The 12,361-nt window shown below is 47.3% G+C and overlaps 1 protein-coding gene across 3 annotated transcripts in view; it reads left to right on the forward strand.

The window, feature by feature from the left end:
* BAIAP2L1 (BAR/IMD domain containing adaptor protein 2 like 1) overlaps window positions 1–12,361 on the forward strand; it is an 88,083-nt gene that overhangs the window by 67,424 nt on the left and 8,298 nt on the right. For 2 of the 3 annotated variants that reach the window (XM_061210321.1, XM_061210322.1), the window contains 3 exons: window positions 1,089–1,296; window positions 1,917–1,994; window positions 3,420–3,600. In XM_061210321.1, the coding sequence (XP_061066304.1) occupies window positions 1,089–1,296; window positions 1,917–1,994; window positions 3,420–3,600 (467 nt within the window). The remainder of the gene's footprint in view (window positions 1–1,088; window positions 1,297–1,916; window positions 1,995–3,419; window positions 3,601–12,361) is intronic. The other variant, XM_061210324.1, reaches the window with a different exon arrangement.

The raw sequence follows: 12,361 nt of genomic DNA on the forward strand, positions 1-12,361 counted from the left end.
GTCACACGGCGTGCTGCTCGCGAGAGCCCACAGGCTGTCCAGCGCGTGCAGCTCTTGGGGAAGAGATGGGATTTTCAGAATGTCAGCTGGAAAGATGATACTCTGTAGCTATTTGCCTTTGAAGAACTATAAGTTATATATAACATAAAGTTAAAATATACAATGCTGTGTGCAGCCCAATCATTCAAATGATTCTTTGGTTCTTATTGGTAAAAGCTAAATGAAAATCATTGAATTCAATACAGCCGAGGTAATTAGAGTATGCGGCATGTTGAAGAGATAGCAAAGTTTACATTGTAGTTATTAAGAATTTGCGAGAATGATGCAAAAGAGATTTTGCATTGTTTTGTAGTAAATAGTGGGCTAGCAAAATTTGAGTGGAAAAAAAATCTGGAAAAAAATTTTTCCATTCCAATTTTGGGGTTGGGGGGTAGGGCTGGTACATATCAGGCTGCGATGAGCTGAGACATGACATAGTGCAGCGTTAGGCCATGGAGCCAGGCCGCCCGCGTCTGGTTCCATCTGGTTCCTGCCTCTGCCACGGCACCTAGGGAGGGGTCAATACACGTGACTCGTCCTCACCACATCCCTGCCACGCTCGCAGGTGAGCAGCCATGGCAGCAAGAACGTCTACATTTCCAGTTTCTCTCTTTTTTGTGGCACAGGCCTTGGACAGTTTGGTCTGAGTTGGTGCCTCACAGCGCTTCTGTGATTTGTTCTGGGGGAGCGGGGCAAGGAAAGCAGTGGGCCACTTGGTGGTGGAGCACTTTGCCTCTTTAAGAGCCGTCCTGATTGAATCGGTGCAGATGAAGCTTGGCTACACTGCTTTATCCTCTCGGTCTGGAGAAGAGCCTTTAGCCACAGGGATCCTCCTCTGAGAGGCCTCGGGCCATGGCTCTGCTGCTGTCCCTTGCTGTCCCTCTCCATCGAGGCACAGGTGGAGGTGTGGAAATACAATCCGATTGGCGTCTCCGTGGAATGAGTGTGCTGGAGAGATGGGGGCGGGTGGTTTCCTGGGGTTGGCTCCTTTGAACTTGCCTGATCATCCTTCCTTGAAAAGCCATCACTGCTCGGTTCATTTTTGACAGGTTCTTCAGATGACCCCAGTTTACAGCGGTCGGTTTCTGTTGCCACCGGACTGAACAGGGTAAAAAAGCAGAAAGTGAAAACCATCTTTCCGCACACGGCCGGCGCTAACCAGACCTTACTTAGCTTCGCGCAGGGAGATGTCATCACGCTGCTCATCTCCGAGGAGAAGGACGGCTGGCTGTACGGAGAGCATGAGGACACCAAAGTGTAGGTCTCGGGAGGGGCCTCCGCACGGGGCCCAGCGGTCCCACGCCAAGAGGGCTGCTGTCTCTCCTCGTAGCAGGTCTTCCTTGTGGGCAGATTAGCATTTTCACCACAGTTAGGCTCATAGCTTAGTGATAGTTATAGTTTAGTTAACTGCGGTTATTCTATTCCCAGTCATTCCCAAGCTGTTTTCTGTATGTGTGTGCGCATATAGATGAATTTGATGCGTAAATAGGAGTCACTTCTGAAAGTAGTTTTAAATGTTGTTTTTCACGTGACTTCAGATTTCTCAAGATATACTTTGTTAAGATTTAGCAGGTGAATAGTTTAAATGCCAGTGTCATCATTTCAACTGTACGTGCATAAGCTTTACAGGAAGTAGGTTAAATCAAGTTTCTGTGTAGATTATTCAGGTATTAAGTAAAACCAATATGGAAACAAAAGACGAAAAGGGAATCCAAATAAAAGTAATGCTGTATATAAGATACCTATGAGAGACTGTGATGAAAGTGGCCCGGCCTGCCCCTGAGCTGTCACCGAGCCATTCCTGGGTGTGTTTATGGCTTGCTTGTCTGCTGTGAGCATCCCAGCAAGGTCTTCTTCTCCCCACTCTTCACCTGCAGGAGGGGTTGGTTCCCGTCGTCATACACAAAGTTGCTGGAGGAAAACGAGAAGGAGACCGTGAGCGTGCCCGGGCCAAGGTAGGACCTGCCTGTGGCTCAGATGGCCCAGGGGCAGAAAACGCACCTCGACCTCGTGTTCTCAGGCGTGTCGGAATTAATCTGCATGTGTAGCAGAGCCCACGGGGAAGCCGCAGATGGTGTGGAGTAGTGGGGGGTTGCGGGGGATTGCTGCTCCATGATTGTTTCCTTCCTGACTTCTGTTGCCCACACACTTCACTGACCATCTGCTGGAAAGAGACGCGCCCCGGAACCCCCCTTCAGCCTCAGAAGCAGTCTCCCCACCGCCCACCGCAGCTGAATCCAAGGCCCGTGTGCTCTGTCTTGGTCTTACTCGGCAGCCTTTAACACTGATGAACACTTTTTCTGGAATGTTCTCTTGCCCTTGCACTCTTTATTTTCCCTCCACTTCACCAGCCATCCATCTTCAGTACCATTTCAGATCTCTCCTCTGCCCTGTGCTTAGACATAGGTGTCCTCGGGATCTGCCCTCAGTCCTTTTTTCCTTTTCGGTGCTTCCTGGGCCACCTTGTCTGCTCCCTAAGCTCGAATTACATCAACGGGCTTCACTCAGCACCTCTGTGCCGACACCGCCCCCCATGTCTGTATCCCACCCAGATAATGATCATTATCACCGTCAGTTAGGAACTGTCCAAAGTGCCTTACACTGACCAGGTCATTTAATCGTCATACAACCTTGTGAGATAGGTCCCTGCTTGAAAATTGAGAAAACGGGCACGGAAAGGTGTAATAACTTGCTCAAGGAGCTGGAAGTGGTGGAGCCAAGACTAGACTAACGCAGACAGGTCTCTCCCAGCCAATACGTGAATGTTTGTATGTGGCGTGGGTCCTCAGAAACATGTCCAAACTGAATGTGGCATCGTCTTGACCACAAACCACCTTGGCCACAGTGTTTCCCATGTCAGAGCAACCATCCTGACCCATCCCGCTGTCCCCGGCGGACCGTGGACGCCGCACCTGATGCCCCCCGCAAGTCCTTCCATTATACTTGCTCCAAGCCATCTGTGTGTCTCCATCCCTTGCAGAATAGCTCAGCTGCCAGTGGCCAAGGAATGAAACTAAATATTTTTAGGATGTTAAAATTCTGAGATTTTTTAGTCTGAAGTGCTCGATGCTTTTGCTCAAGGCATTTGCTGTATTTTCTTATTGAACTCCTTGAATTAAGAGCCAGCCCCTAATTGAGCCAGTTTTCCTCTCCTTTTCTTTTGTCATGTCTTTTAAAGGATTTCTTTCGAGTGTACATTTATAAGTCAGCAGAAACACTGCAGTGTCATATATATAGTGTGTGTGTGTGTTGTAATCTCCTCCTCCCTCACCGTATTGGATTATTAATCCACCGTAGTTCTGGCCATAGGAGATTGGGGATGTTTGGGGTGCAGGGGCCAGGTCTCATCTAACTTGTATCCTCTGGTTCTTGTTCGCTAGCTTGATATCAGTACGAAGCGTGAGCACGATGAACTTGTCTGAGAAAAGCAGCGTCGTCATTCCCCCGCCGGATTACTTAGAATGTTCATCCACGGGGGCGGCTGCAGAAAAGAAAGGAGTTGTTTCCCAAAACGCTTCTACCTTTAAAGCACCAGTGTCCAAACCAGAAACCACGTCTCCTGTGAGTAAGGCCCGGTGTACCCCGATCCTGAACAGCAGGCTCTGGTGATGCGGGGTGCTTTTCCCTCCACACAGGAAGGTGATGACCCTCAGGTGGGGTGGAGACTTCCTCCCAGGGCCTGCAGATTCCCCTGCCACACAGCCTTTCAACTTCCTTAACTTCAGTCCCCCTTTTGTTTTTAGTTTATCTGTAAATGACAGTTTACACACAGTAGGTCCATTGTTTGCCAGACTGTATCAGGTTTTAAGCTCTCCTTGCTTTTGGTCATGGCTGCAGTCCTTTAGACCTGTAGTGACCTTTTTCTGCATTTTCTTCAGTTTTCATATTGTTTTCTGAAGGAAGACTTAAGGTTGAACATAGTGATCTGATCATTACACCTTCGGAAAGTGTGCTGTGTAAACCCTGTGTGTACGTTATCTGTAATCGTAAACAAGCCGGTAAGAGGCACAGAGGCTGAGTCACTTCGTCTGTTCCTTTGACAACTCTGTCTTCTGGGCCAGGCCCCGGTGTGGGCTCTGGAGACGCAAAGATAAACAAGACCAGCCCCTGGCTCTGCTGGAACTTAGGTTCTAGTGATAAGAAGCAGACGATGAGAAATAAACACAAATATCAATGCTAGAAGCTACGTGGAGGAATGAAGCAAGGTGAGGTGACGAGGGATCAGGTGACGTCTTGGATGGAGGTCAGGGGTTGGGTTTTCTGGGAAGCTGACTCTGAGAGCGAGTGTGGGTGCCGATGAGAGCCGCCCGGGCCCCGTATGGAAGGGAGAGGCTGGCCCGGTGCCGCCACTGCCCCCGCCGAGACCTCCGGGCTGGGACCGCCCTTGGAGCTGCCTGGATTTGGGGCAGCATCTGGGGGCCGGGGTCTTAGCCAGAGCAATTCCCGAGGAGCGCTGCCAGCCGAGGGCCATCTCCCCACAGCCAGAATCAGTCCCAGTCCTGAAGGGGATCTGGGCGGCACATGACAGCCCGCAGCGGAGCACTTCTCTGAGGGGGTGACACCTGAGACCCAGGGGTCAAGGGGAGGAGCTTCCCAGACAGAAGGAGCAGGACGTTTGAAAGTCCTGAGCGGGGTGGACTCGGCACCCTCAGGGAGCAGAGGAGGGAGGCGAGGGTTCCAGGGTGGCGGAGCCTCCAGAGGGCGTCCTCGTCTTTTAATTTATTTTCAGTGTAGATTATACAGTAGAGAAGGGGGAAAGGATGGAGGAAAGGGGATGACTGAGAAGGAAGAAGAGCACACGGGGAGGAGCTGGCCAGCCGGGGCAGGGATGCGGGTCCACTGCCGACGGGAAGGCCGAGGGCTGGGGCCCGGGTGCAGCTGGGAGGACAGACTCGAGGGCTGTGTTGGGGGACATCTGTCACTCGGTGCCGAAGGGCAGATCACCAGCGGACGGGGCGGGCAGGGTGGTGCTGAACAAGTTCGAAAGAAGAGAATTTGTGCCAGAGGTGTTTTGCAGAGTGAGAAAGTGAGAGTGCTCCGGAGAGGAGCGGGATACGAGCAGTTGGCGCAGTAAGCCTGGGCCACCGTTGCTGCTTGTTTTTCGTTATCCTTCATTATCGTGTGGTCCTTCCTGTGGTGCATGCAGAAGCCATGCCTCCCGTGGGGTGTGTGTCTCCCCGGCTCCGCCCGTGTGGTCACCCCTAGTGGGGGCCTCTGTTCAGCTCCGAGCGGGGCGGGGGCGGAGTCGGTCACAGGAGATGGGAACGCTCCCAAAGATGGGCCCGTGCTACAGTGCAAGCGCGGGTGTCGGGGACCGTGCCGGCCTCCTCACAGGCCGAAGCACATGTTTTGGTCCAGGAGATGCACTGTTCTGAGATCGCATTCAAAAATGTCTCTGGCTTCTCCTCTTAGATAAGCATACTGCATGATTGTTTGCAAATTACCCCAACTAACTCCAAAAATTATTTTCAGAAGAAAATGGAGCTTCTCCATTTTGTTAGCAGTAGATGTCAAAACTGGACAAACTGCTTGGGAAGGGCACATGTGAAATGCTATTTTATTAAAGGCCCCAGTATATTTTAAAACAATATTCAAACTCTTTGGAAATGATCTTAAGGCATTTCTGAAAGCATAACAATTCCTTTTGCTGGGGAAAAAAAAAACTTTACAATTTGCGTGTCACAAAACTCAGAATCCAGGCACATGAGACACATTGTTCAGGTGTGACCTGTCCGTCTGTAGTGCCTTCTCCTGGTTTTGATTTTCAACTTTTTCTTACGGAAAAATTCAAACACACATAAAAATGGACAGAATAATCTAATGACCTGGTCCCCCAGGTTAGCTTTAACAATTCATTTATAAATCTTGTTTCATCTCTCCCCAACCCACTCCGAGATCAGTTTGAAGCTAACGACAGACATCATATCATTTCATCTGTAAATATATTAAAGATCCTCTTTTTTTTCTGACCACAATGCCAATTATCATATCTTTTAAAATTGACAATAATTCCTGAATATCATCACCTGGTCACTTCAAATTTCTGATTGTCTCATTAACAATTTCTTGACAGTATAGTTGTTCGAATCTGGACCCAGGCCAGCTCCCTACATTGTAACTGGTGGCTCAGTCTTGTGATGAGTCTTTCCATATCTAGAGGTCTCCCCTGTCTCTTTTTCCTTGTAATCTCTCTGTAGAAAACCCAGGTTACTGGTCCTGGAGGGTGTCCCCAGTCTGGATTTTTGCTGGTTGCGTCCACATGGTGTCCTTTACTGAGTTCCCCTTTGTCCTATATTTCCCGCCTTGATCAGAGTCTGTTGTTGTTTTGTTAGTTTGCCTGTTTTGTTTGGTAGAGCATTTCATCAGCAGTGGTGGTGGGTACACGTGTTTGCTTGTTTCCTTCCGTGATGTCAGCAGCCATTGATAATGACTGCCCAGCTCCATGGATGCAGGTTGTACAGGCAGGCCTCAGAGATGTTGCAGGTTTGGTTCCAGACCATCTCAATAACGCAAGTCACAGGAACTTTTTGGTTTCCCAGTGCATATAAAAGTTATGTTTACACTATACTGTAGTCTGTTGAGTGTGTAATAGCATTATGTCTAAAAAAGCCATGCACATACCTCAATTTAAAAACACTTTATTTTTTTAAAATTTATTTTATTTATTTATTTATTTATTTTTGGCTATGTTGGGTCTTCGTTGCTGCGCGCGGGCTTTCTCTAGTTGCGGCGAGCGGGGGCTACTCTTCGTTGCGGTGCGCGGGCTTCTCATTGCAGTGGCTTCTCTCATTGTGGAGCACGGGCTCTAGGCGCGCGGGCTTCAGTAGTTGCTGCACACGGGCTCAGTAGTTGTGGCTCACAGGCTCTAGAGCACAGGCTCAGTAGTTGCAGCACACGAGCTTAGTTGCTCCGCGGCATGTGGGATCTTCCCGGACCAGGGCTTGAACCCGTGTCCCCTGCATTGGCAGGCGGATTCTCAACCACTGCACCACCGGAGAAGCCCAAAAATACTTTATTGATAAAAAGTGCTAACCATCATCGGAGCCTTCAGTGGGTCATAGTAGTGACACCAAAGACCACTGATCACAGATCACTGTGACTATAATAATAATGAAAAGCTTGAAATATTGCAAGAATTACCAAAATGTGATGCAGAGACACAAAGTAAGCAAATGCCGTTGGAAAAATGATGCCGATAGTCTTGCCAAGGCCTTCAATTTGTAAGAAAAAAAAAAAAGCAGCATCTGTGAAGCACAGTCAAGTGAAACGCAATAAAATGAGGTCTGCCTGTATAGTGCCTTTTAGGGTAAAAGAATCTTGCCCCCAAATCATAGCTAGCACTGGAATTATAAATGAAAACACATTTTAGCTAACAGCACCGATTTTAGAAAATAACATGTTTTAATTTTCAGTATTTTTACCACGTGGATAAAGCTCAATGAAGAAAGCATTGGTGCGGCTCTTACCACACTGGATGGATAGATTGAAAAATCCTGGTTTTAGATATCAATATAGTCAGTAATGATATCCATTATTAAGCATTTGGCAGTTTAAATGAGCTCTAACTTTATTTTTAAACCTCTCTGTTGGCTGGGTCATAACAGACTGTCAGTGTCAGGAGGCTGTCTTGAAAAGCACGGGGACCAGCCAGGGAGTGGCACTGCACACGGTCCCCACCTTTTTATCCCCTCCCACTTGCTGAGCAGCAGAGCTTCAAGCACACTGCCTTCTCCCGAGGCCCAGGGTGGCCTGGCTGCCCTGGGGCCGCCTCCTCCGTGGCAGGCCCTCGTGGAAGCTGCTGCCCTGGCCCCCAGACCAGGTGCAGGGGTCCTCAGCTCACACCCTGGGGATCCCCGTCTGCGCGGTCCCAGGGCCGCCTCCAGGCAGAGCTCCACACCCGAAGGCCCTCCCCACCACATCCCATCCCCACCGAACCGGTAACTTAAGGTCTCCCGACAAAGCCCAAAACCCGATGGCTTCACTAGTGAAATCTATCAAACGTCTAAAGAAGAACTAATACCAATCCTACTCAGACTTTCCTTAAAAGTGGAGAGGAGAGAATTCCTAACTCATTCTGTGAGGCCAGCATTGCCCTGACACTCCGGTCAGGCCCCCTATTTCTTTTTTTTTTTTTTTTTTTTAACATCTTTATTGGAGTATAATTGCTTTACAATGTTGTGTTAGTTGCTGCTGTATACAAAGTGAATCAGCTATACGTACACATATATCCCCATATCCCCTCCCTCTTGCGTCTCCCTCCCACCCTTCCTATCCCACCCCTCTAGGTGGTCACAAAGCACAGAGCTGATCTCCCTGTGCTATGCAGCTGCTTCCCACTAGCTGTTTTACATTTGGTAGTGTATATATGTCCATGCCACTCTCTTTGTCCCAGCTTACCCTTCCCCCTCCCCATGTCCTTAAGTCCATTCTCTACCTCTGCATCTTTATTCCTGTTCTGCCCCTAGGTTCTTCAGAACCATTTTTTTTTTTAGATTCCATATATATGTGTTAGCATATGGTATTTGTTTTTCTCTTTCTGACTTACTTCACTCAGTATGACAGACCCTAGGTCCATCCACCTCACTACAAATAACTGTTTCGTTTCTTTTTATGGCTGAGTAATATCCCATTGTATATATGTGCCACATCTTCTTCTTTATCTACTCATCTGTCGATGGACACTTAGGTTGCTTCCATGTCCTGGCTATTGTAAACAGTGCTGCAATGAACATTGTGGTACATGACTCTTTTTGAATTATGGTTTTCTCAGGGTATAGGCCCAGTAGTGGGATTGCTGGGTTGTATGGTAGTTCTATTTTTAGTTTTTTAAGGAACATTCATACTGTTCTCCATAGTGGCTGTATCAATTTACATTCCCACCAACAGTGCAAGAGGGTTCCCTTTTCTCCACACCCTCTCCAGCATTTATTGTTTGTAGATTTTTTGATGATAGGCCCCCTATTTCTGTCTTGCAGGCTGGAAGGCCTTTTTCAGTCTTTCATTTTAGTGGCCTTTATTTTTTTATTTCATATAAGAATATTTAAAAGCTCTAAGTATCTAATGAAAACGCCCTCCTTCTGTGATTCCAATGGCGATTAGTTGCCATTGATTTTGCAAATGTCAGAATAATGAATGTTGACGAACACTTTTCTTAATAATAAGTGAAACCTTGCATTAAAAGGGAACAGGTATAGAGTTGATAGCTACAGCGAGGTCACATTTATAACACTGGCAACAAACTTTTCTATGGCATCAGACTACTGTGACCAACAAAACTTTTTTAAACACAATCACATGGCACGTGAAGGTACACTTTGTGGAAGGGATCTGCGGGTCGCACCGGAACTCGTCCATGGAACATTTATTGATGAGCTTGTTACGGTCCAGGCCCTGGGCTAGGCTCTAGGGAAACAAATAGGAATCAACCCCGGAACTGAGTCCAGTGAGCGGTGTTTATTGGGGCTGTGGAAAAGGTGCAGGGTGACCGGCGGCAGGGAGGGCCCTGGCTCAGGCTCCTGGGAAGCATCAGAAGTGGCTTCTTGGAGGCAAACATTTGAGCCGAGTCCTGAAGGAAGAGCTCTGATGAAACCCAAAGCATTCCGACGGTGTCGCGGGGTCTGCGTGGCTGGCTGCGGTCGGGGCGACGGCGGAGAAGCGGCGGGATGGGCAGGCCAGGGGTGACGCTCCCCGAGCCAGGCCGCCTGGGCTATACTGCGTCCTTCCCCATCCTTCCGGGCGGCATTCGGTCATCCAGGGAGGGGACAGTAGGAGCCCCGTCCAGTGCTGGGGATGGGGCGACAGGAGTTGTCAGTACTTAAGGGGAAGAACTGACAGAGCTAGTGACTAACTGCTGGTACCTACACGGGAGAGAGCGCTGTTCTGTCTCAGCTCTGGGAGCAGGTCTGGTTTACTCATGTTTACATATCCTGGAGCCTTTTTTTTTTGGATAATTTATATAACGAGCACATACATTAGATCTTTAACATGCCAGCATTAGAAAGAAAAAACATTCTTACACATTTAACTACTAGAAAAATATAAATATTTATTTTGGAGGTTCTGAATAATTAAAAATAATCAGTATCCCATAAGTATGACTGTATTAATTAAAGACGAAGTTACTTATGGTTTGTTAAAGTACCTACAATTTGAGAAACCACCCCCTTCCCACTTTTGATTAAAAAACAGATAAAAGTTGTCTTTCATGGAGGTATTTATATATTTTATTATTTGACTACTATATTAAGGAATGGCTTTATGGTAAAATTTTTATCTAAAATTCTACTTTGCAGATAATCAAACTGATAAATTATCCCACTCTTGAGACAGAAATAAGGATGAACTCTTAAATTAATATTTATCCATCCCATGCTTTAAGTAAACAAAAGTATGTTTTATCACCTCAAATGTTGCCATTTGCTGGGTACATTAAACATATGCTGAAATGAGGTTTCCTTTTAAATCCACCTGGCAGTCAAAGCTACAGGTTTTGGCTAAACAGCAAAGTCCAAGTTTGGTCAGGGTCTCTTTGTAAAAATTAAAACATCTAATCATTACACCTCATTTTAAATACTACTTCTAAAAATAACACTTTCTGCTCATAAAAATAACCCAGAGAATTTTTGTTCTGGTAGAAAATTTGGAAAACATAGAACAAATATTAAAAAGAAAATTCTATTTATAATCTCACTTCTGGGATAACTCCTGTTAACATTTCATTATATTTCCTTTGAGATATAGATAAATATTGATATATTTAGATATACAGCTATTTTCCCCTCCCTCCCCAGCACCCACCCGCATGGTGGGATCATAGCATTTTCTTATGTCACCTTAGAAGCATTTATGCTTCTAACAAGCCCCAGCACTGCTGCCTGGGCTGTGACGAGCTGCAGGCCTGTGGCAGGAACCCTGTGAGCCCATGAATAGCACCTCCGCGCCCTTCTCATCCTCACGGGTCAGCAGCGTGTAGGTGTCCCTCCATCAGAACTCTGTGATGTGACAAGTACCACCGTCATCTGTGTGCTGTTTAAGGGGTACCAATAGGTTACTATGTTGTTCTGATCTGGAGAATAATGGAAAATGCCAATTAATAAAGGCCACAAGAAAATATTAATTGGCTTTTAAAAATCATCAAAGGCCACAAGGTTCGTGCACTTCCTGAACGAGGCACTGCCAGCCGTCATTTCAGGGCCTCCCACCCAGTCACCCTGACTCTTCTGGACGTTCAATTTTCCATATTTGTAAACGTGCATCTAATCTTGGGCTGAAGTAATAACCCAAAAGTAAGTACAGGGCGTTCACAGATGCATCATGAGGTATAATGACTGATTCGTATTCCATTTCTATCGCTTCATCTTTTGAAGTAATATTTCAGTATCCTCTGCAAAGTGCCAAAGAAAAAGCTGCAACTGTCAGCGGTGTACACCCTCAGATGCCTCTGCTGCCTACAACCTGTCCGTTAGACAAGCTACCGCGTTTCATCACTACCAAGTCAGAGCGGGAGTCCAAGAGCACAGCACAGCGGACAGAAGGACCGGCTCTGCCCCAAAGAGAGCCCCTGGGGAGCAGGTGAAAAGGCCTGTTTTTAATAGGCCACCTAGTCTTCGTTGCCTCTTGCAAAGGCAGCAGACACAGGATCCAATCATCTGTGCATCAGTAAACAAACCCAGAGAGATTATGGATCAGGCAGAAATGCTCCAGAACTGGGCGCCCCAGCAGAGTGGCCACTGGACACGGGCTGCTGAGCACCTGAAAAGCGGAGAGTGCAACTGTAAGGAACTGAGTTTTTAATTTTAAATTTGTACTTTAATCTAGTCACACAGTGAGTGGCTGCCATGTCAGTCAGTCAGGCATAGATCACACACAAGAGAACGAGATTCCATTTAGAAACCTGATCCAGAAGGTGATGGTCGAGAAGCAGGTACTACGATGAGGCCCTTCCAGGAGCCCCTGAGGGCTGGAGACACAGCCCTGGAATTTCGTATCTCAGAGGTTCTTACGCCCAACTGGGCTGGTCATTTATCTTTCCTAAACTGTTTACACCAGCTGATAACACTGGAGAAAAGTATGCTCTGTCTCAGCCAAACTCGGGTCCGTGGGAGCTGGTAAAGCAGCCTAACACTTTTATATGTAGTTTTTACACACACACAACCATCAGAATACTGTCAGTTACACGTAGAGTTTTGTTTAAACACCAGGATACCTAGGGTATACCTGGGAGCCACCCACCAGAGAATGTTCGTGAACCCAGTGAGGTGGACCCAGCTGCCCTGGGACGTCCCATCTCAAGTCCCATCTCAAGAGATCAGATGCCGTCTTC

The sequence above is a fragment of the Eubalaena glacialis genome, chromosome 13, assembly GCF_028564815.1.
Source record: "Eubalaena glacialis isolate mEubGla1 chromosome 13, mEubGla1.1.hap2.+ XY, whole genome shotgun sequence".
Taxonomy (NCBI): Eukaryota; Metazoa; Chordata; class Mammalia; order Artiodactyla; family Balaenidae; genus Eubalaena; species Eubalaena glacialis.